The 25745-nt window shown below is 37.7% G+C and overlaps 1 protein-coding gene across 1 annotated transcript in view; it reads left to right on the top strand.

The window, feature by feature from the left end:
- The window catches only part of LOC126175849 (opsin, ultraviolet-sensitive), a 70902-nt gene that overhangs the window by 19454 nt on the left and 25703 nt on the right, over positions 1-25745 (top strand). The window contains exons 2-3 of the mRNA XM_049922856.1: positions 19700-19879; positions 24639-24854. Coding sequence (XP_049778813.1) covers positions 19700-19879; positions 24639-24854 — 396 coding nt within the window. The remainder of the gene's footprint in view (positions 1-19699; positions 19880-24638; positions 24855-25745) is intronic.

Here is a 25745-nt window from a genome sequence, read left to right as displayed (position 1 = left end):
CTCAAGGCGCGCTTGAGCAGACTGCATTCGGTTGTCTTCGACACGCATTAGCATGCGCTCGCTCGTGTTCGCTCTTTTACCGAACCGTCGAAGAAAGTTCGCGTCTCCCGCTTTGGCGTTAGGAATATAGAAAGCTTTCAGTTTCGTCTGATTTGCTGTCTACTTTTGTTGTTGACGTTAATTGCGTGAGCGATTGAATGGTCTTAAGAGAATGTATCGTTGATTGTAGAAGAATACTGAAGAGACCTACATCACAAATGAAATACGGCTCGTAGAAAATTGGCAAAGCACTCAGTGTTCTGACTGGAGACGTGAAAAAGACGATAAATTCACGAATGCTTGCTTCGAGCGGGTAAAGGACTGAAAAAGCACAATAAATTTCTTAAAAGTAAACAATGGCAAATATGTATCTATCGTGCTGATTAAAATTAATTAAAAATATGCGGAAGATCTGACGTTTCGTTGCTTACGTTCATTGTAACTGTAATTACATGGCAAATATATCATGTTGTGTTAAGAGATTTTTGTATGATGAATAAAAATAATTTTTCGGAGTCATTGTACGCCATCTGCCCTCCAGCAAACCATACTGCAGTCAATTTTTTTTTTCAAGTAGCGTCTGCGGCAGGTTTTGTATACAGTTTTTCACATTTCATTAATTATATGTTATGGATGTTATCTTACTAACGCGTGCTTTGCTGAAATCCTTGAAATGATTGGCATAAGGCACTGCACACATCTGTAACTATCTGATGTAGAGCAGCTATTGAAATGCAAAACAATCAGTACGGTAACGTAAATATCTCCAGTTGCTAAGCACCAGATTGTAAATGCTAGCCTTTCTTTAGCTTATAGTACGTTGCTCGTCAGTAATGAGTATTCTGCTTTTATATTTCCTCCTCACTTGTAATGAGGAGCCAGCGAAAAACGTCAACGGTGTGCAATCTTTTGGACTAATACCAAGAAAAGTTGGAACTGCGATTCAGTGTTAAGTGAATTACTTTCATGCATTTCACATTTACGTACAGACTGAGACACGAACATTCTCCCTCTCTCAATATTGCATCGTGGCTCTAAATGTAGCCTACAGTGCTGAACACGGTGTGTCATTTATTGGTGCCAAATAATAATAACGCGCCTTAAATAGGCTGTGTTCGTTATCTCGTTTTCTCTTCCTTTACCCCTCGTGCAAACGTTTGTTCGCAGATACAAATGAATGCTAATGAACACCGAATGCGAATTTGCTCCGGTCTAAAGGGGCTTCTGAGTGATAGATCAGCTCTGGCTGACCAGTGCCCAAATCCGGCCCTGGGCAATATTGGCTTAGAAGAAACCATACACGCGCGCTCGATTTAACTCTACTACTTGTGTTATCCTACGAGCGGCTTGCGCCTCTTTTTAAGCCTACCTCTGAAACAACCGCTCGACTTCGTCAGCGTCGTTAATTTACGAGAACACTCTAATAAGATTACCGTACATAGTAGGTATTAAATTAATTAAACGACAAGAGAACATACACTGTAAGATACTTTTTGTGTGGCTATGCAAATAACTTACATTTTTAAGAATTACTGTCCTTGGAGGTCGCTGGTTATCTACGCCGCAATTTTCGTTTTGTTTTGCTTTATTACCACTAGAGTCGAAATATAAATCATCCCCTAGCAAAAAAAGAAAAAAAAAGTTATTACAGTATTAATTTATATCGCAATCTTCACTTATTGGCACACAGCATTTATGACGTCAAACTTTTTTATTGATCATTTGACTTTTGTTATTCTCATTTCACAACACTCAAAACAGTGATTTGCAGGGATTTTTTTGATGGCCTTCACACATTTACTAGCTGCCCTTTAGGGCAGATCTGTTCAGGACCTGGAGAGTGCGGGCTCATGGTAAAATGGGGCGGTCAGACGTTCTTACGTTGCGCAGAGGCAGGGCCAATGCTAGATTTTTTGCCACCTTAGGCGAGAACTGATAAATGATGCCCCCTCCTTTTTGTTAGCATCTGGCTCCCCGATATGGCACCCTCCACCGCCACCAACATCCAACGGCACAACAATGGAAATCTACTATTATACTTTTCATCACTAAACTAAGGCAACCAGACGTCCTCCTTTCCTGGGGACAGAACTTACTTTTACGCTTTGCCCTCCTTTAAAACTGATTGAGGACAACAAATGCCCTCAATTTCTTATTTTTTGTCCTCAATGTTCGAAATTTTCAAAAATAGTTGAAATAAGTAGAATGTACTGAACATTTTAAACTAGATCTCAACTGAATATACCAGAGGAACGAAAAAAGTGTGCAACTATTTTCTGGTGCGAATGAATTTTTCCTTGAATTCAGAAATAATGCTATACTGATGAGAGACATTCCGAAGCATCAAACTAAATTATCTGGATAATTATGATATTATTTCACTCATGTTTCAATTGAAATATTTTTGGAATGAGTAATAATCTCATCTTTTTTAGCATCCACTTCCGTCAAAATAAGTGAAGAAATATTAAGTAACTGTCCCGTATGCTTTTGAAAAAAAAAAAAAAATGGTGTTTTAAATTTTCTCCTTATTTCCTTTTCTTTTTCGTTATTCAATTTGAAATTAATTTTTTCCGCCATTTGTTGCGCTGAAAAGTTTGCTCAGTGTGCTTCAAAGCCCTGAACACAATGAAAACAATTCAGTTTAAAACAGCATTACAACACCATCCATGCAAGAGAGCCCCTCATACCTGGGGGTAAATGGGGACATGGGGGCCCCGGCCAACTCTCGGGTAAAGGGAAAAATTTAAAAGTTGATATCTTGTAGGTTTTTAGCAGGTCTGGAACTGGAACTTTTTTATGGCTACTCACAAGTCGCGCCCCCCCCCCCCCTCCACCCCAGTGCCCCTCCTCCCACCACCCCACAACAAATTATCGTATGGGCACCCTTGATTTCATATAAAAGATTGTGGACAGCAGGAAGGTGAACAGCGACAAGCAGACGTGGAAAAATTAAAGAGAGCATTATTAAGCCATGTAATTGAAGAAAGTAATGACCATATGCGAAGAGAGAAGTAATTTTTCAAATAATTTTAAAAAAAGTTTTGCATCACCTCGGTTCCACAACCTGGAATAGAGATCAACATAAACATCATTTCCGCTCTTTCTATTGCTCATGAAAACTGCACATTGCGTGTTGTACCACGACACAGCGAGACCTTCAGAGGTGGTAGTCCAGATTGCTGGACACACTGATACCTCTAATACCCAGTAGCACGTACACTTGAACTGATGCATGCCTATATTCATCGTGAAATACTACCCACAAGTTCATCAAGGCACTTTTGGTGCATATTGTCCCACTCCTCAATGGCAATTCGGCACAGATTCCTCAGAGTGGTTTTGGGTCATGTCATCCATAAACAGCCCTTTTCAATTATCCCAGGCATGTTTGATAGGGTTCATGTCTGCTGCATGATGCGTTACTCCACTTCTGACGTCCATGATGAGGTCCATCTTTGCAACCACAACACCATGCAGCATGGTACAGATGGCCCCAACAACATACAGAATGGACAGCTCAGAACTGACATCATGTTCTCTTCACTGATGAGTGTCGCATATGCCTTCAACCAATCATCACGTGTTTGGAGGCAACCCGGTCAGGATGAATGCCTTAGACACACTGTCCAGCGAGTGCAGCAAGATGTAGGTTCCCTGCTGTTTTGGGGTGGCATTATGTGGGGCCGACGTATGCGGCTGGTGGTAATGGAAGGTGCCGTAACAGCTGTACAATACATGAATGCCATCCTCTGACCAACAGTGCAACCATATCGGCAGCGTACTGGCGAGTCATTCGTCTTCATGGACGACGATTCGTGCCCCCATTGTGCACATCTTGTGAATGACTTCCTTCAAGATAATGACATTGTTCAACTAGAGTGGCCAGCATGTTCTCCAGACGTGAACCATATCAAACAAGCCTGGGAAAATTGAAAAGGGCTGTTTATGGACGATATGACCCACCAACCACTCTGAGGAATCAGTGCCGAATTGCCGTTGAGGAGTGTGACAATCTGGATCAACAGTGCCTTGATGAACTTGTGTGTAGTATTTTGCGACAAATACAGGCATGCATCAATTCAAGAGGATGTGCTACTGGGTATCAGAGGTATCGGTGTGTCCACCAATCTGGATACCACCTCCGAAGGTGGTACAACACGCAATGTGTGGTTTTCATGAGCAATAAAAAGGGCAAAAATGATGTTTATGTTAATCTCTATTCCAATTCTCTGTACAGGTTCCGGAACTCTTGGAACTGAGGTGATGGAAAACTTTTTTTGATGCTTGTATATACTTGAGCAAGCAACTTTTTTCCACAGTGAAGAGAATGAAATGTACCTACAGAAGCTCACTGCCAGACTTCAACTTCAACACTTGTCTTCATATTACTAGTGATCAGAAAATATGCTTCACTGAAAAGCAAAATACACAACATTCATTGAAATCGTGTGTTTCTTTACTTAACTTTTAAATAAAATGATAATGAAATGTAAATTTGTCAATTTAAATTTTTCCCTACAATGGCATCCATCATAAGGTTGCATCAGTTAACTACCCCACATTATAATTTTTCTAATTAATAAAACAGTCTCAGAAAACAAATTTGCAATTAAATGCATTTATGTGCCATTGTGAAGTGATACACCTTCATATAACCTGACATTATCAGCCATAGCTTAGATCCAGTGTCAAGGTATCTTGTTCTGATACCTGCCTCCCATAACATTCCCTCACCCCTCCTTTCATCACCATATATGTCACTGCCATATATTGCCATCCACCAACCGGTTGCTCACTGCTGCGTAATGAGTGTGAGCCAGCTCACACGAGCAGATCGATGAACAAGCTTTAGGAGGTCCAGAAAAGTCAAACAAGATCCCACACATGCTCAATGAGGATTTAAGTCAGGACTCACTACAGGCCATTCCATTACTTCAATAACCAGGTTTCACAAGCCATCCCTGGTGATGCACGTCACATGGATTCTGGCATTATCTTGCATGAGAAGGAATTCAGAGCCACAGCAGTCACCACATGGACCAACATGATCTGTTCAGTGTACTGTGTGGCAGTATGGTTGCCACGGACAATGACAAGATCCATTTGGCTGTCAATACTGATGCCTCCCCATAACATCACAGAACTTAACTGATTTGGTTGATTTTTTGGAGAACATTTGGCAGGTTCAGTTCACCATGGTGTCTCCACACGCAAACATGGCCATCTTGCATTAGAGGACATCTGGTCTCTTCTGCAAATAACATGTTTTACCTATGATGAAGTTCCAGTTTGACATGGGAACAGGAGATTGAAAGTGAGCTGCAAGATGTTGTCGTATCAAGCAAGGTACGGGAACAGGAGGTGTGGGTCATAAGGTCCTTCTCATAACCTGTACCTTACAGTCTCATTGGACTCAGTGGCTCCACGGGCCCTTCTGAAATCATCTTGCAGTGCTCTGGCAGTAGCTGTATGATGCTGAAGCACAGAATACCCTGATATCAGTCTCCACATGAGATTGTGATGCATTGTTTTGTCCAACTCACCTTGTGTACTGAACCGTATCCCTGTAGCACACCTGTATGGATAACCGATAGAGATACATTGGCATCTGCAGCAGTACAATGGAAAGTCCATCCTTCTTGGATCAAAAAGACTGCCCTTGCAACTTACACTGCATTGTGATGTCATATTGCATGTGGTTGGTTGAATGCAATGTTCACAAATGACAACTACCATCTGTGTACAAAACACTGGGACATCAGGACTCACATCCTGCTGAGGGGTCACCAGATACAGTAATGCATAACACAGCTGATAGATGCCAAATGAATTTAGTTGTTGCATACATTGAAAGCAAAGATCTCAGGCTATGCAATAAGACCACAGTACTGACTGCATCAAAATAGATTTAGTATACCAGACAATGATGCAAGTGTTCCCTAATTCATTTGAGCAGCATATTCTCTACAAACTAGATAAAAAGGCAGTAGTATCATACCTCTGTAAGGAAATCAAAACATTCAGCTCTGGGGAGGCACATATAGAAGAACTATGGCTCAAGTTTGAAAGACTAGTTGATCATTTATTTGATAGACATGTACCAAGTAGAGCATTTCCTGATGGGAGGGACCCTTAATTGGTATACAGTAATTGTAAATGAGCAGAGACTTCTCTATAATTTGTGTGAAGCAAAGCAGAAGGCTATAGATAAGGAGATGCTGAATAAAATGTATTTGTCTCTCAAGGGGACAATACATGATATCTTCATTTATTACCGTAGCAGAATATTATTGAACGGCCTCTCATGAAACCTGAAGGAATTCTGATCATATATAAAGGCTTTGCTAGTATTCAATCATTCTTGGGTGAGACAGGAACTGAAGTTGAGGGTAGCAAAGCAAAGTGAAAGAGAAATGATGAACACGATTTCCAAATGTCACTTTGCAAATGAAAATCCAGGGGTATTGTCCCAGTTTAATTCCTACACCACTGCAAAGATAACTGATGTCAGTGATGCTGAAAATAGCTGAAATTGGTAAAACTGAACCAAGCTCCAGTGCCTGATGGAATCCCTTTCAGAATCTATATCGAATTTGTTGATGAGTTAGCCCCTATTTTAACTATATCTGCCATAGATCCTTGGAAAAAAAAGCTTGCAGTAATGGGTAGGAAGCACAGATCACACCACACTGCCAGAAGGGTAACAAAAATGATCCACAAAACTGCCATCCAATGTCTTTGACATCCATTTGTTGTATAATCATGGAACATATTCTGAACTCAACTGTAATGAAGTGTTGTTGTTGTGGTCTTCAGTCCTGAGGCTGGTTTGATGCAGCTCTCCATGCTACTCTATCCTATGCAAGCTTAGACATCTCCCAGTACTTACTGCAACCTACATCCTTCTGAACCTGCTTAGTGTATTCATCTCTTGGTCTCCCTCTATGATTTTTACCCTCCACACTGCCCTCCAATGCTAAATTTGTGATCCCTTGATGCCTCAGAACATTTACTACCAAACGGTCCCTTCTTCTTGTCAAGTTGTACCACAAACTCCTCTTCTACCCAATTCTATTCAATACTTCCTCATTAGTCATGTGATCTACCCATCTAATCTTCAGCATTCTTCTGTAGCACCACATTTCAAAAGCTTATATTCTCTTCTTGTCCAAACTATTTATCGACCATGTGTCACTTCCATACATGGCTACACTCCATACAAATACTTTCATAAAAGACTTCCTGGCACTTAAATCTATACTCAATGTTAACAAATTTCTCTTCTTCAGAAACGCTTTCCTTGCCATTGCCAGTCTACATTTTATATCCTGTCTACTTCGACCATCATCAGTTATTTTGCTCCCAAAATAGCAAAACTCCTTTACTACTTTAAGTGTCTCATTTCCTAATCTAATTCCCTCAGCATCACCTGACTTAATTTGACTACATCCCATTATCTTCGTTTTGCTTTTGTTGATGTTCATCTTATATCCTCCTTTCAAGACATCGTCCATTCCGTTCAACTGCTCTTCTAAGTCCTTTGCTGTCTCTGACAGAATTACAATGTCATCAGCGAACCTCAAAGTTTTTATTTCTTCTCCATGGATTTTAATACCTACTCCAAATTTTTCTTTTGTTTCCTTTACTGCTTGCTCAATATACAGATTGAATAACATTTTGGAGAGGCTACAACCCTATCTCACTCCCTTCCCAACCACTGCTTCCCTTTCATGCCCCTCGACTCTTATAACTGCCATCTGGTTTCTGTACAAATTGTAAATAGCCTTTCGATCCCTGTATTTTGCCCCTGCCACCTTTAGAATTTGAAAGAGAGTATTCCAGTCAACATTGTCAAAAGCTTTCTCTAAGTCTACAAATGCTAGAAATGTAGGTTTGCCTTTCCTTAATCTTCTTCTAAGATAAGTTGTACAGTCAGTATTGCCTCACATGTTCCAGTATTTCTACAGAATCCAAAATGATCTTCCCCGAGGTCATCTTGTACCAAGAATTCACCTTAGTATTTTGCAGCTGTGACTTATTAAACTATAGTTCGGTAAATTTCACATCTGTCAACACCTGCTTTCTTTAGGATTGGAATTATTATATTCTCCTTGAAGTCTGAGGGTATTTCACCTGTCTCATACAATCTTGCTCACCAGATGCTAGAGTTTCATCAGAAATGGCTCTCTCAAGGCCGTCAGTAGTTCTAATGGAATGTTGTCTACTCCCGGGGCCTTGTTTTGACTTAGGTCTTTCAGTTCTCTGTCAAACTCTTCACACAGTAACATATCTCCCATTTCATCTTCATCTACATCCTCTTCAATTTCCATAATATTGTCCTCAAGAACACCGCCCTTGTATAGACCCTCTATGTACTCCTTCCATCTTTCTGCTTTCCCTTCTTTGCTTAGAACTGTGTTTCCATCTGAGCTCTTGATATTCACACAAGAGGTTCTCTTTTCTCCAAAGGTCTCTTTCATTTTCCTGTAGGCAGTATCTATCTTACACCTTGTGATATATGCCTCTACATCCTTACATTTGTCCTCTAGCTATCCTTGCTTAGCCATTTTGCACTTCCTGTCAATCTCATTTTTGAGACGTTTGTATTCCTTTTTGCCTGCTTCATTTACTGCATTTTTGTATTTTCTCCTTTCATCAATTAAATTCAATATCTCTTCAGTTACTCAAGGATTTCTACTAGCCCTTGACTTTTCACCTACCTGATCCTCTGCTGCCTTCACTATCTCATCTCTCAAAGCTACCCATTCTTCTTGTACTGTATTTCCTTCCCCCATTCTTGTCAATTGTTCCTAATGCTCTCCTTGAAACTCTCTACAACCTCTCATTCTGTCAGTTTATCCAGGTCCCATCTCCTTAAATTCCCACCTTTTTGCAGTTTCTTCAGTTTTAATCTATAGTTCATAACCAATAGATTGTGGTCAGGGTCCGCATCTGCCCCTGGAAATGTCTTAAAATTTAAAACATGGTTGCTGAATCTCTGTTTACCATTGTATAATCTGTCTGAAACCTTCGAGTATCTCCAGGCCTCTTCCATGTATACAACCTTCTTTTATGATTCTTGAACCAAGTGTTAGTTATGATTAAGTTATGCTCTGTGCAAAATTCTACCAGGCAGCTTCCTCTTTCATTTCTTACTCCCATTTCATATTCACCTACTACATTTCCTTCTCTTCCTTTTCCTACTATCAAATTCCAGTCACTCATGACTATTAAATTTTCATCTCCCTTCATTATCTGAATAATTTCATTTATCTCATCATACATTTCATCAATCTCTTCATCATCTGCGGAGCTAGTTGGCATATAAACTTGTACTACTGTGGTAGGCATGGGCTTCGTATCTATCTTGACCACAATAAGGCGTTCACTATGCTGTTTGTAGTAGCTTACCCGCATTCCTATTTTTTATTCATTATTAAATGTACTCCTGCATTACCACTATTTGATGACCCAGTTATATGACCAAATATTCAGTCACATCTTTATAAGATTTTGAAGTGGTGCAAAGATTGACAGCTTTCTTTAAATGTTCAGAAATGTAAAATTGTGCACTTTAGAAAGTGGGAAAAAACATAGCATTGTATGACCACAACATCAGTGAGTCACAGTTGCAATCAGTCAGTTCATACAAATACCTAGGTATTACAGTTTGCAGGTATATGAAAAGGAATGATCAAAGGCAGGTGGCAGACTTCAGTTTTTTGCTAGAATGTTAGGAAAATTCAGTTTACAGAGGACACTGCTAACAAATCACTTATGTGACCCATCATGGAATATTGCTCAGGTATTGGACATATACAGAGAGGGACAGCATGAATATTTACAGGTTTCATTGTTCCACGGAAGGGCGTCACAGAAATGCTCAAGTAAATGACACAGCAGATGCATGAAGATAGATAAAAACTATCTGGGAAAGCCTAGTTACAAATTTTCAAGAACTGTCTCTACATGATGACTCTAGGAATATTTTACAACTGCCTACATATTGCTACGGGGTGATGAGTACAAGATTACATTAATCACATAATGCACAGAAGCGTTCGAACAGTCATTCTTCCTGTACTCCATACTTGAACTGAATGGGAAGAAGCCCTTATAACTGGTTCAATGGGATGTACTCTCTTCCTTGCACTTCACAATGGTTTGCAGAGTACGGATGTAGGTGTAGACATAGACCTTTGAACTACAAAATTTAGTTTATGAATGCCCTGGGAATGCAAAAGTGCAGCTAAAATTATACTGATAGCAAGTTAAGTATATTTTAGAAAGTTTGATTAACGAAATTTTCAGGGACATTAATAAATTCTTCCACACAAATCTTTGTTGAAAGACTTCAAAGAAACCACACTATTGCAGGTCAGAACTTGTAAGAGGTTCCCCACCAGTACATACCTAAAATATGACAATAAGCAGATAGAAGACGTTGATAGTGTTAAATTCTTGGTATTACAGCTTGATAATAAATTCATCTAGGAGCAGAATACCACAGAGCTACTGAAGCACCTTAACAAACCTCTACTTGCAGCATGTGTATTGTCAGATATGGTGCTGTAATAATAAAAAAAGCTAACATACTTGTTTTGATTTCCATTCCACAATGTCATATAGGATCATTTTTTTTTTTTGGGGGGGGGGGGGGGGGTTACTCATCATGCAAAGCTATAGTTTTACATATCAAAAGAAAGGTTGTGTGAACTCTGAACTCAAGAATGTCCTGCAGAAGCCTATTCAAGGAACTGGTGATACTGTCTACTGCTGTCCAAAGTCTTGTTTGTTAATAAAAATTTGTCATAAATAATATAACTCTTTAACAAACCAACAGTTCAGTTCATGGACACAATATTAGAAATAAGAAGATTTAAAGTCACTTAGTTTGATCCAGAAAGGTTTCAATTATTCATGAACATGCAGTTTCAATAACTTGCTGGTCATGAGAAGTTTAACTACTTATAAAATTCAGTTTGAAAGAAGCCTTACGATCTATTGTTGCTCAGCTACTTTTGTGCCATTGATGAAGTGAATAGTGCACCTGACTGATATATGTGTGTTAGTTATAATATCAAATAATGTATTATATATAATATGACTGTCTGTCTTCACTGTAGTGGTGTGACACATGTACATGCATGTTGTGCATTGATTTTTCTCTTGAATGATTTGTGGCTGCAATACTCTAAAAATTATAATATGCACCCCCGTGTATCATACATTTACAAATGTTGTGACAAAGCTGTTATTACATTTTAAATGAGAATATGTTAAAGATTTTTTTGAATTATTTCACATTCATGAGGACCCACTGAAATGTTTCTTTAGGATATCCTCAATTGTGTTCTATGGAACAAAAAGAAGAACTAATATAACCCACATTTTACAGTTCCTCATTAGCAGAAAATTTGCTGTTTAACAACACAGAAATATTTACTACACAGCTGACAAATCTCCTTTTTGTAGGGATGGGTAAAGAATATTAGTGTTCAAATGATTCTAAGGTTTTTACAGTTTGCTGCAGATCTCAATAAGGCCCAAGACTTCCCAGTATGCCATGGAGCACTTGAGCACTGCTCGAACAATAACTTGGCAGTTGGCTCAAGTGGAAAGAATAGCAAGAAACTAACCTATATCATGTAAATGATGAAAAGGATGATAATAAATGAAATGAAATGAAACCACAACAAGTTATAGCTCTGCTTGGAATTTGTGAATTCCATAAAACACAGGAGAGTAAATCCATTAAACATTGTCACCATACAATCTCCAGTTGCATTTAAACAAGTCTGCTGTAAGAGTTGTCATACAGTGTGTATATATGTATATCTAAAAACAAAGATGATGTGACTTACCAAACAAAAGTGCTGGCAGGTCGATAGACACACAAACAAACACAAACATAAACACAAAATTCAAACTTTCGCAACCAACGGTTGCTTCATCAGGAAAGAGGGAAGGAGAGGGAAAGACGAAATGACGTGGGTTTTAAGGGAGAGGGTAATGAGTCATTCCAATTCCGGGAGCAGAAAGACTTACCTTAGGGGGAAAAAGGACAGGTATACACTCGCACACACACACATATCCATCCGCACATACACAGACACAGGTGACCTCACCTGTCATTCAACAACATCTTTGCCTCTGTACTTCCGCCTTGACTGACATCTCTGCCCAAACTCTTTGCCTTTACAAATGTCTGCTTGTGTCTGTGTATGTGCGGATGGATATGTGTGTGTGTGCGAGTGTATACCTGTCCTTTTTTCCCCCTAAGGTAAGTCTTTCTGCTCCCGGGATTGGAATGACTCCTTACCCTCTCCCTTAAAACCCACATCCTTTCATCTTTCCCTTTCCTTCCCTCTTTCCTGACGAAGCAACCGTTGGTTGCGAAAGATTGAATTTTAACTTTCAGGAAACATTCCTCATACACAAATAAAGAAAAGATGTTATGTGGATATGTGTCTGGAAACGCTTAATTTCCATGTTAGAGCTCATTTTAGTTTCGTCCACCTACGCTCAAAGGAGCACGTTATCATGATTTCGTACGGGATACTCTACCTGTGCTGCTAGAACATGTGCCTTTACAAGTACAACACAACATGTGGTTCATACACAATGGAGCTCCTGCACATTTCAAGCGAAGTGTTCGTACGCTTCTCAACAACAGATTCGGTGACCGATGGATTGGTAGAGGCGGACCAATTTCATGGCCTTCACGCTCTCCTGACCTCAACCCTCTTGACTTTCATTTATGGGGGGATTTGAAAGGTCTTGTCTACGCAACCCCGGTACCAAATGTAGAGACTCTTCGTGTTCGTATTGTGGACGGCTGTTGATACAATACGCCATTCTCCAGGGCTGCATCAGCACATCAGGGATTCCATGCGACGGAGGGTGGATGCATGTATCCTCACTAACGGAGGACATTTTTAACATTTCCTGTAACAAAGTGTTTGAAGTCATGCTGGTACGTCCTGTTTCTGACATAGATCACTACTCCATCTTTTTCTATAAATTTTCTACAGTAAGATGTTGCTAAGCAGTAATAGTCTATAACAAGTTTTTCAATATCTGACATAACATGGTGCTCACTAAAGCACATAACATGGGCACAATCTATACCTCATGGCTCTTGGATATTAATTAAGAGTTTATTAATCTTGTTGCCCAGGCTACATATGTTTTGGTGGTAAATAGTCAAATTTTGAATTCCAGAACCACTTACACACTTATCCCTAAAAATGAAATATCAGTTGACAGATTGGGTTTGATATTTTTCACTATCCATTTATTCAAGTTCGTCTGTTTCCATGTACTGGGAGACTGGGAAGAATCAGCTTATCTGGTGTTTTCAGCACCCATTTGTCCAATGTCACCTGTGTATACCAATTCCTGCAGTATTCTTGTGTTGTGGAGCACTCATTCTTCGAATGTGTGTGTTTTGAGTATATTGTTCCTAGCATTTACAATTATTTCACAAATAATGGACACTAAGTGACTTTTTCCGTGCCGATTGAGGTGACGGCCTTGAGTGGTGTAAAGTTCTCTACTAAAATTTTGCATGTTAACCATTTGTACATTTCCGTAACAGTTGCAGATTTCTGCATATTGACTGTTTGTATTTGCTGCTGCCCTATTAACACATGAGAACTGAGGCAAGTCATATCTGTGTGTAATATCGAGAACAATGACGTTTGAGTCATTTAGGTGGTTTAGAGCAGGAAAATGTGGAGGTGAGACAAAACTGATAACCCAAAGAAGAAGTATGTGTGGCAATGTTCTGTACAGATTGAGCTGGGTCCTCCCAGAACCTCATCATGAGATTTTGTAAGTATGTTCCTGAGACTGGTTGTCCCTTATGAGCATTCTGTTAGCATTACACCACAACATCAATAAAAAACACTTAGCATCACCGTTCTCAATTATGGTTTGGTCTTCACCTTTTTTGGCATTGTTGAATCTACATGTTTCCAGTGCTTGCTCCCGTTCTTTGTCTCAGGGTCATAATGATACACCCAGCACTCATCCATGATGATTAGGGGGCTAAAGAAGTCCCCTGGATTGGCCTGATGCAATCTCTTCACTGCTATCTCAGTTCAGCAGGCTTTCTCAATGCTTGTGAACAGATACAGAATCCAGTGGGTGACGATCGTTGTCATGTTCAAAATGTTGTCCAAAATGTGGAAAACTGAGCAATGACTGATTATCACTTTTTACAGTAATGCCTCAATTGTGACATTTCATTCTTCAACCACCAAGACTTCCACTTGTTTTGTGATTGTTCACAGACAGATGATCTGCCACTTCATTATTCATCATTGAGACTTGTTTGACCACACTGGAATATGCTGTTGTATGATGATGCATTGTCACTCTACAGTTCTACCATCTCAGCATCATTCCACTTCAAATGCAGAAAATAAATTATTGTGCAATACTCCACTGTACTATTGTGCTGCACCATTTTGTCTTGTCTTCCCTAGTGGTGTGGTACCAAGAATAGAGATACACATTTTACATTACATTATTAATATTACATGGAACCAACAGATTTGTCTGTGGGATATGGAGAGAACTCAAAGATGTACATTTAATTTAATTTAACTACAATACAGTGAAATGATTTTACATTACTGTATGTTAATTCTAATTATAAACTAAGCTAAAACATTAAATTTACATAAAGCAAGCAAAAAATTTATTACATAGCTTTATTTTTTGAGGTGATAATTAAAACTTTATGACTGTTTCACAAACTTTTGTACCTAAAAAGGTGAGCATATTTCAATAGTATCTACAAAGTATGCCTTTTCACAATATTGATATGATTGTGGTTGGCATCCTTTGTGAGTTAACAGTCTTAAATTACAGCTCATATCACTAAATCAAGTGTATTTTAAGAGTTAGGAAACAAAGCTAGCTAACATTTTACAAAATATATTTCAAAGTATATTAATAATGTCAAGTAGACAATGAAAATTAAAAGACATAAACTGAGAAAGAGTCAGAACAACAGAGGAAATCTTGCTGGATATCAGGAAAAAATATTATTTATTGATACTTTTACATGTAGAGAAACAGGAAGTAAACTTTAAAAAAGTGCTTATACAACTCTGATGCCACTTACAATATCATGTTCACTTACTAAATTTTGCATTGGATTTATTGAAATAATTTCATGTCTTCTATTTCTTAATGTTGACTTACATAGTTAAAACTGAACAAAATTTGTTACAAAAGTTTCTTTGTGTAAAGTGTAACCCAAAGCAAGCATTAAACTAGATGAATGTACGAAACCTTCCAAACCCACCCTCAAATTGGCCAATAGACCTAACTTAAAAGCCTAGGATTGAAACAAGATGGCCATTTTCTCCCCTGTTTGAGAATTCACAGTGCAGTCATGCCAAATGGGTTACACATTTCATTGCTTGGAAAGGACATATTTTTTGAACTCAAAATTTTACACTTTTCTTCTAGATTGTATCAAATTGGGATGTTCTTCTGTGTCTACTAAAATTGCTCTACCATTTAAAACTGAATATAGTTCACCAAGCCATAATGGTTTTGTTTGCATATGGAGAAAAGATAAACTACTGTTGTGATGAAATCGTACAACAGGGAGACGGGAAATGTAACTGTGGAAACTGGGGACAGCTGTTGGCCATGTATATTACAGTGTTGCCTATTTTATGCAGTTGTAAACAGTTCAGATGTATGATGAATAATGGTACCCATTAGGGAAATGGCAGCAAGGGTTGGGAAGGAACATGAGGTGCACTCAGTGTGTATGCCTGAGGGCCTCATTCAACAGTATCAGTGACTGGCAGAGAAGGTTGAGAAGACGAACTTTCCTCACACAGTTTCAGTAAAGTTCACAATCTGCAGCATTGTTCCCAGAACTGGTTGTAACCCCTTGGTTCTGAGTCAAGTGGAAATATTGAACCAGGGACTTCAAAGGTTTTGTGAGAAGTTCTGGTTTGACTTCCTGGACTTGTGCCATGGAGTTAGGAATTGTAGTGTCCTGCTGCATCAGGTATGCACTACATCAGAGACTGTTGGTTAGTGGGGTGCAAACAAGGATATTTTTTTTAGATTAAGTGACTCTCCATCTAGTCCAGATAATTATAGCTGTGGGGCACAGTGTCAGTATAAGGCATGAAGAAATGCCCCCAACAGACAATAGTTATTAAATGCCAGAGCATTCACAACAAAGTGCTAGAGTTTGAAGCACTCCTCAAAAACAGTGGAGCTCACAAAATACTAAGTGCAGAAAGCTGGTTAAAAATCAACATTAACAGCACTGAAACCTTTGAGGAAAGTTGAAGCATATATCGAAAATATAGGGTAATGGTAAGGACAAGAAATTCAGAGCCACCAATATAGAAATGGAAACAGATCGTAGCATCATCTGAATAAGACTCAGTGTCAAGGATGGGAATAAACTTACAATCATATTCTTCTATTGACCACTAGATTCATTTACAGATGTAAATGGAAACTTTAGAGAAAGCCTAAGTTCACTACTACTTAAGTTTCTCATGTTGTTATCAGTATAGGAGACTTTAATTATTCAACAATCAATCAACAAAACTCCTGTTTTGTAAGAGGTGGGCAAATAAGACATCCTTGGAAACATTACTAAATGTGTTCTGCCGGAATTGCCTAGAACAGATTGTTCAGAAGCTCGTAGGGAAACTGATATCAGCCAAAGTGAGACAGTTGCAGCAACAACGATTACCATAGCAAAAAGGCCAAATAAAACAAGTAGAAGGATTTATGTGTTCAGTGAACTGCATAAAGTGGCAGCAGTATCACATCTCAATAAGCAAATCAAAACATTTAGCTCTGGAGAGGAGCATTTAGGAGAAATGTGCCTTGGGTTTAGAGGAATAGTTAACCATACCCTTGATAGATATAGACCTACTAGATCAATTTCTTATGGGAGAGGCCATCTGGTATACAGTTACTGAAAAGAAACTTCTAAAGAAACAGACTACATAATATGCATAAAATGAAGCATAGGGGTATACAAAGGGAGATGCTGAATGAAATACATTTGGCTGTCATGAAGCTTTTAATGGCTATTGTAACAGAATATTTTTGAAGGATCTCAAATCAAACCCAAAGGAATTCTGGTCATATATAAAGTTCTCAGTCATGCCAAAAGTTAGCCTCCGGATTCTTATGGATGAGACAGGCACAGATTTTGAAGCTAGGTAACCAAAGCAAAAACAATGAACTCCATTTTTAAGTGACACTTTACAAATGAAATTACAGGCATGTTGTCTCAATTTAATTGTATCTCAGAGATGTTGAGCTGTATACTTTGTTCTTGCTCGGTGCACAAAAAACATTCAGTTTAGTGTTATCACAAACATGTTTACATGTTTCAATGTTAGAGTGGATTTTTGCTGCCCCAAATCCTACAGTTATGTGTGCTAAACTTGCCACTTAAGTGAAAAGTCAACTTATCACAAAAGATGATTATGTCTAAGAAATGTTCATCCTCATGTAATTGATTTGACATACCCACACAGAAGTTCTTGTGAGCAATTTTATTAGTGTCTTTTATTGCTTGTACGATCATCAATCTATACAATTTCAAATGCAAATGGTTTCTCAACACATGCCAAACAGCTGTATGTAGGATCTGCAGTTCGCGAGATGCACGCCCGGTCTGTTTTGTAGGGCTGTTAACAAAATGTTGTCTCACTTGTTCAATGATGTTGTCATATGTGCTTGGATGACCTTATGATTTCCCATGTCTTATGAGCACCCTGTACCTGCAAAACATTTATGCCACTCATAAATTGTAGGCCTAATAGGAGGATCTTTAGCGTACTTGGTATGGAAATTATGCTGAACTGTTGTTGCCGACTTCGATTCTTCAAACCGAAAGACACACAGCTAGCATCTTTGGTCCTGTGAAGGAAGCCATCTTTAATGCAACTCTGCTAGTGCTCCTTATGGTGTGATTTGCCACTAGTGAACTATGCGAGACCAGGCTTAATGTATTTCCCTACAAACTGACACTACAATCACCTCTGCAGGCACTATGAATAAATTTATGTGAATTTTAAAAAGTTGAAAGTCCTTTCTGAAACACCCTGTATATTAGCAAGTTCTACAGAAACAATTAGCATTTCAGTCACCTCGGTTCACCATGTGTCCTGTTCCCAATAGGCACAGGGTCCACCAGGGGCCCTGATTACTTGTTCCATGCATGATGGCATTGACGTGCATAAGGCATGAACATGGTCCTGTTGTATAGGCATCCACGCTACATTCACCTGAATGCCAGTTCATCTGTGGTGGTCAGTGCTGAGTCACAGTGATACACTCATCGTTTCACCATATCCCACACATTTTTGATTGGCAACAAGTTTGGTGATCTGGCAGGCCAGGGAAAAAGGCTGACATCCTGTGACACCACGAAGGTATGTGTTTGTGCAGAAACATGTGGTCGTGCATTAACTTGCTGAAGAATGGCATCTGGGGTTTGTGCAGAAGGATATGGCTACAGGTCACAGGATGTCATTCACGTAGGTCACACTGGTCACAATACCATAGACACACCAGCTGTGATTTTTGGTTGGACCTAGTAGTACCCCACACTGTAAGGCCTCAAGTTGGTGTTATATGTCTTGTGCAAATGCAGTCACTGTACCACTGCGCCCCCAGTTTGGGACAAATCAAAATGCAGCCACCATTGCCACAATAAATGGTGACGGACTGTCACCCCTGATAGTGTATGATGTTCCACTGTTGTGCCAGAGCTGAGGAGGACACAGATCTGTCCTGCAGTGCCATTAGGATGAGGTGTTGATCTTCCCAGGGGGTGGTCTGGGTGGTCCGAACTCACCCATCTTGTCATGTTCTATGGCTTTCTGTGAACCATTCTGTGTACAACCACCAGATGCAAACACTTGGTCCTACATGAGCAGCAATTTCCTGGATGGGTGCATGCATCACATTCTCTCATGCCAATAATGCGTCCTCTTTTAATCGCATTGGTTAGATGGTACAGTTCATGCATACGTCTGGGAGGTATATTGCACACCTATGCAAGTCACACTGATCCATTACCTTCAGCTTATAGTGACAATGAGAGCTGCAGGCACATTTTACCGGTGGTTGGTGTTGCACTGCGATATTGATGTTGACCCTGAACCCATGGGCCTACTTGGTTCAAATGCTAATCACTTCTGCACAAGATACTAATGCACATGCCTGTGAATGTGAATGTCCTATCTCTAGTCAAAGGTGTCCTGTGCTTTTCTGTACATGAGTATATAATCTATAAATGACTATGGAGCCTCTCTCAGTATTCTTGATGGAACTTTGTCTTGCCCTATTAATGAATGGGTTAGGGATTGGCTGAAATTAAGTTGTTTTGATTTTCAGTGTTAGGCACTAAAGTCCTGTTATTTAAAATACTCAAATAGTAGAATTAGTGGATACTCATTTTTTGTAATTATTTGTGCCTGCAAGTAAATTATTCCTCTGATAAAAATTTCATGACACAGTTCATTTACTGTATGAATAATCTATATATATATATATATATATATATATATATATATATATATATATATATATATATATATATATATATATAAAGTTTAAAAAAGTGCATTTTCTGTTTTAGGGTTGCACCACGGCTACTGGGGTGGAATGTGCCTGCTGAGGAGCTAATCCACATCCCCGACCATTGGCTATCCTACCCTGAACCTAGCCCATTGCTTAACTATGTGCTTGGCCTACTGTATATTATGTTCATGCTGGTTGCTCTCCTTGGCAATGGCCTTGTCATTTGGATCTTCAGCAGGTAAGGTCTAACAACGAACTTCAAAGTTCATATCTATTTAACTAAAACTTCAACAATATGGAAAGGATACATTGTTACTCACTGCACAGAGGAGGCATTGAGTTGCATACAGTCACAGTGAAAAAGAACATTAGAAATATATTCAACTTTTGGACAAAGTTCTTCTTCAGAAGTCAAACTCTCACCCTAGCACACAGTAATGACTCATACACACATGGCCACTAGTGTTCTATTTCATTGTGCCTGTCTTTTACTCAGCACCTTCTCTATGTGGTGAGTACCAATCTATCCATTCCATATTGATGTTATTCCATACTGCTCTTTCCCTCATTTAAGTAAAACTTCAGTTTACTTTCTGAGTGTAGGGTGCAGTTAAATTTTCTGCAAAATTGTTATTGCCAATTCAAAGAATTCAACAATAAATTTGTTCTCAATGATCCTTAAAGTTATGTCATGTTTAGAGAAATCAATATGCATGATCAACTCTGTGTTAATAGGATGCTCTGCAAGTATGTGCATTAAAGCACCAGTATTTATGTAATAAAAATTATAATGCTTAATTTCTGAGTATGAAAAACTAATTACAATTAATTGTCTAAAAGTAAATGTGGAAATCTGAAATGTGATTTTCTTTACTTATAAATTTTAACACTCTGGAATTGATAAAAAATAAAAAATATAATTAATACATACAGTGCACTTAGAACATATGTAAATTGTTATGAAAACTATGAATGGTAGCACACTATCAGTACTCAAAATGATAGTTTGATTATTCATATGCCAAGCAGCAATTTTATGGTGTAAAGAAGACATGGGCAAACTTATTTTAGAGGGTTTACATTTCACCTTCAAGTACTACATAGATAATGTCAAATCTTGTAGTTGCGCCTTATGATGAAACGTGACTTCTTAGCTTTTCATATACTTACGAGTTAAAAAGCATTCATTCTTCTTTAAGACTGTGTGGAATGTTAATAGAAAGAAATAGCCAGTAAACATGTTGTGCTACTCTAGTGGTGATCAGAACACTAACTACTCCAAACTTTTTATTACAAATTTTATTTTCATTATTTTATTCCATAAATTGTGTCTAAAACATCTGAAATGCACTTCTGTTGTAAGAATCATTGTAAATCCTTGTTGTCCCACAACGTGGCCTCAAGGGCCAAAAATGCTAAAAAATAATAAACTCTGAGCAGCTAAAAGGAATTAACTATTCTTCGGGAAATTAATTTCTTATCTGAAAACACACTACATACAAATGGTCCCAGTCATCTCCAAACTACCTGTAATTTTTATCATATTTTTATCATTCTTGTGGTTTTTCCCCTCTACAAATTCCTGTAGTCCATGATTTTGATGTTTTACTACAATTCCAATCATCTTGTTTCTTCTTGCAGTTAGTCTTTTATATACGTTTATTTATTCATCAATTTTGTGAAAAATCTTCTCATTGCTGATCCTCCCAGTCCATTTAATTATCGACATTCATCTGAAATACCACTTATCAAATGCCTTGAGTCTCTTCTTTTCTCAGTTTCTGACACTCCCTGATTCACTTGCGTAGAATGCAGTAATGCATATGTACATTGTTTGAAATTTCTGTCTCATATGTTTTGTGGGAGCACGCAGATGAATAGTTGCGTGTGCACAGTGCAGGGGCAGCAGCAAAGACCCTAGTGTGCACATAATCATTTACTCTTTGCTTTGTTTGTTTTTGTCTTAGATGTTCTCTGTTAATGTATGGCTCATTGCTTCACAATAAAGTTGAACATTAAGAATACGAACAAATCTATCATTAATAGAATGGAGCTAGGTAGTGGCTACAGTTTGTTACTGGTAGACTTCTTTTGGTGAATTCTCCTTTTGCCTGTGTTAGTCTGCTTCTAATTTGCTTGTTGTTTTGTTGCTCATGTGTTACTTTGCTTCCAAGGTAGAAGTTTTTCTTTACTTTGTTATATACCTAGTCCACAATTTTCACATTAGGTTTATTGCTAGTCTCATTTCTGCTGGTCCTTGATACATTCATTTATCTTTGGTTTACTCTCAGTTCATAATCTATACTCATGAGGAGAACATGTCAAGTGCCATAACCTGAGTTCCCAGAAACTTTGCTCAGTGCCAGAGGAATGAAAATAAGTGAACACATGACTCAGCTTATCCAGTGATAGTCAACCATTTCTGAGAAAACGACTGTCAGAGTTTTCGATGTAATTTTGATGCATTTTAGCTTGCAGTAAGCTTAGCTCAACTGGTGGCACAGTAGCTATCATTGCACCCTGTTAACTTTGTGTCTTGTGTTTGAAACCTGGTTATTGTTTTTATTTATTTTATTTTTTCCTTTATCTATCCATGTCCATAGAAGGCTACTATATGAAAGTTTCTTGTCAAGTTAGGGGATACAAGGGTGTTATATTAATTATAAAATTATAACTGATTTGCTATGTTAATAGTAAAATTACAATTGGGTTTCACAATAAGCATCAAATATTTATTACATGATATGTGTGTATGGCATTTTCAGGCTATACAATCTTTTTAAATCCTTATATTCTTATATTCTTATATTTCATTCTTATATCAAATTTTAATTAATATATTTTATTTTCATGTTTATTCTTCTGGAAGATTTGGTACATTCTCTTGGATGGTAAATCAAGATACACTACATGAATTTCACCAAAAACAATTTCAAATTATTTTTCCTTCCATTTATTGTTTTTTCTATTAATTCACTCAACAGATGAATAAGAACAATATTATTTCAATGTACATTGGAAAACATTTGTGTAGTCATTTTCTATGGACATTGGTAAATAAATGGAAAACAAAAATAAAAATGATAATCATGCTTTGAACATGAGGTGCAAAACTGTGAAGACATGATGCTAACTAATGCACAACAGCTCTGGGTGCACTATTTACTTGATAAAAAGCACATAAAGTACTTAAAAAACTTTGACCATAATTTTCTCAGGAATGGCTGAGTATATACAGATAAGCTGTGATACATGTCCATTTATTTTGATCCCTCTTCCACTGAGGGAAGTTTCTGGAAAATTTGCTTATGGCACTTGCCTTGTTTTTCTCATCAGTAAATTGTTTGCTCCATTCAACAGCTTTTATAATCCTGCCTCTCTTTCAGAGAGCACAGCAATACCGTATGTGAACCTTATCATTTATATCCTGTCATTATGAATTATAATCACACTTGCAAAACTTTTATTTTATTTCCTACATTGCTTTTTTGATATAATTCTGAGTACTTCACTCTTTGTCTTCCATACTTATTGTTCCCTCTTGATTTTTGTATATTGTCCATCTTTCCCTGTAGTGTATACCTACTTTGTGAGGATTTCAAACATCATGCACTGTTTTACATTGTTGGACATTTTTTTAGGTCAACAAATCCTATGAAGGCATCTTGATTATCAAGTGTAATGTCAAAACTGCCTTTTTAAGTACATTTGCCTTTCCTAAAGCCAGATTGAGCATCTACAGATTCTTTGTTTTCTTTTCCATTATTTTGTATATTATTCTGGTCAGCAACATGAATGCATTAGCTGTCCAGCTAATTGTGTGATAGTTCTTGCATTTATCTTCTGTTTCTATAATTTGGATTGTGTTGATGACACTGGTATAATCATTTAGCTGCCACTACCCTCACTGATTCTAGAACTATGAATTATGTATTCCCTCTGCCTTATTTTACAAGTTTTCCAAACCTGTGTTAAACTTTGACCCTACACCTTCCAAAGAGACATCCATTTCATCCTCACTCGAGGCAATAAGCAGTTCCTCTCCCTTTTGCTTTCTAATGCTGTTGGTATTACTCTATATTTATCTGTCCATATATCTTTATCCCATTTCCATTTCACTTAACTGGTTCCTACTATATCTAGATTCAGTCTTTGCATTCCCCATTTCAGATTTTCTAGCTTTCATACTACATTCAGACTTTTGATACTCCATATTTTCTCCCAAATACTGTTACCAGTTCATTGATGTTTGAATCTTTTTGTCTTGGTCTTTTCTGCCTTGGCAGACCTTCTCAGAATTCAAATGGTGGACTAAGCTGGAATATTTTGCCATTGGAGATATGTAGGGCTTATTTCAATAGTGGTACAAGTCCATTACCTCCACTTTTCTGTCTATAATGCTTCTGAAATTAATGAGCCAAACAAACAGAAAGAAAAGTTTATCTCTAGCAAGAAGCCGTATGCTTGAATATTTCTGGTATCTCAACTGCAGATTTTTCAGTGCTCATTTAACTTTAGGACTCTGTATCTCAATATGAACAAAAATAGACTTGTACCACTATTGAAATAAGCCCTTCATATTTTCATGAAACTTTTATGATTACTGGTCACATTGCATCTGAATATGTATTATGTGTCTTTAGTGTAGTAGTTTACATTCCCTTCTACATCCTACTGCTTTTGATCATTGCAATTGCAGAGGCAAGATGGTGCCCCAAATCTCTGTTATTTCCTCCATCTTCTTTTTTTAACAAGGATGCTGGCAGAAAGAGGGTGACTCTGAAAGTCAATAGAGTTACAATTCATTAAGGAAGAAATCAAAATGATATCATTTTAGATATCATAAAAAGGCCATGTAATTATTGGTAAACAGTAGCTTAATAGCTATTTAATATTATTTTACTAAATTAAGTACAATCAGACTGTTTTGCCAGTAATTAGTTAGTTTTCTTAATGAAGACTTGTTTTACAGACTTGCAAACATATTTCTCTTTCAGTGCAAAATCATTACGCACACCATCGAACATGTTTGTAGTCAATTTGGCAATCTGTGATTTTCTAATGATGCTGAAAACACCTATCTTCATCTACAATTCATTCAACACTGGATATGCTTTAGGACATCTTGGATGTCAAGTGTTTGCATTTATAGGATCAATATCTGGGATTGGAGCTGCTACAACTAATGCAGCTATAGCATATGACAGATACAGGTAAGAAATATGTTTAAAATGTATTAATTGGAGTTGAGATATACAGAAAACAAGAAGCTTTGATAATTATGTTTCAAAAATATTTGTCTGATATAAAGCATTAAAATAAGTTTAAATAATTATGATTGCAAACTTAGGTAATGTGATATGGGGCTCTGAAATGCAGTAACATATATTTTATGTCATTCCTTGCAAAGAAAGTATTTTGGTTTCTTGGGAGATGACAGAGTTTTTTTATACATTATGAACTGTTTCAGTAATACAAGTCACAAAATGGGATAAAATGTAAAGAAGATTAGGGGTGAATGCTCATCAACAAAATAGTCTTTAAGATACGGAGCATGACTTCAGGCTGGACAAGACCGTATCATGATATAGGTCTTGGGCTTTTCAAAGGAATCATGCTGGTGTTGAAATTAAGTAATTTAGAGAAGCCATAGAAAATCTAAATCTCCTTCTGAAAATGAGTCATCTGTCTTAACCACTGCACCACCTATGTGACTGCAGTCTGGTGATATTCTTGTGTGGCATACCATAAAAAGCCTAAGTGTGATTGTCTGATGAGCCATTGGATCCAATATTAAATTTTGACTTATAAATATTGAGAGCAATATGAATGACAACAACTTCATCAAGAAACTTTTAGAGCCTAATCTATTACCCCTAGGTAGGTGACTCCACCAGCATGTTTCAGCAGAATGATGTCTGGCCACATGTGGTGACATGATATCATATACTGTTTTTAATTCCTAATAATTTGTGTCTTATATCATACGTAGTTTACAATATTCATAAGTAGGATTAATGTCACAATAATAAATTTTATGGCCAGACCAATATTAAACTAATCCATATCATCAGGGACCATCTCACTTTATGTATATGCTAAAC

This window comes from Schistocerca cancellata, chromosome 3 (assembly GCF_023864275.1).
Source record: "Schistocerca cancellata isolate TAMUIC-IGC-003103 chromosome 3, iqSchCanc2.1, whole genome shotgun sequence".
NCBI lineage: Eukaryota > Metazoa > Arthropoda > Insecta > Orthoptera > Acrididae > Schistocerca > Schistocerca cancellata.
This window is presented reverse-complemented; position numbering and strand designations above follow the sequence as displayed.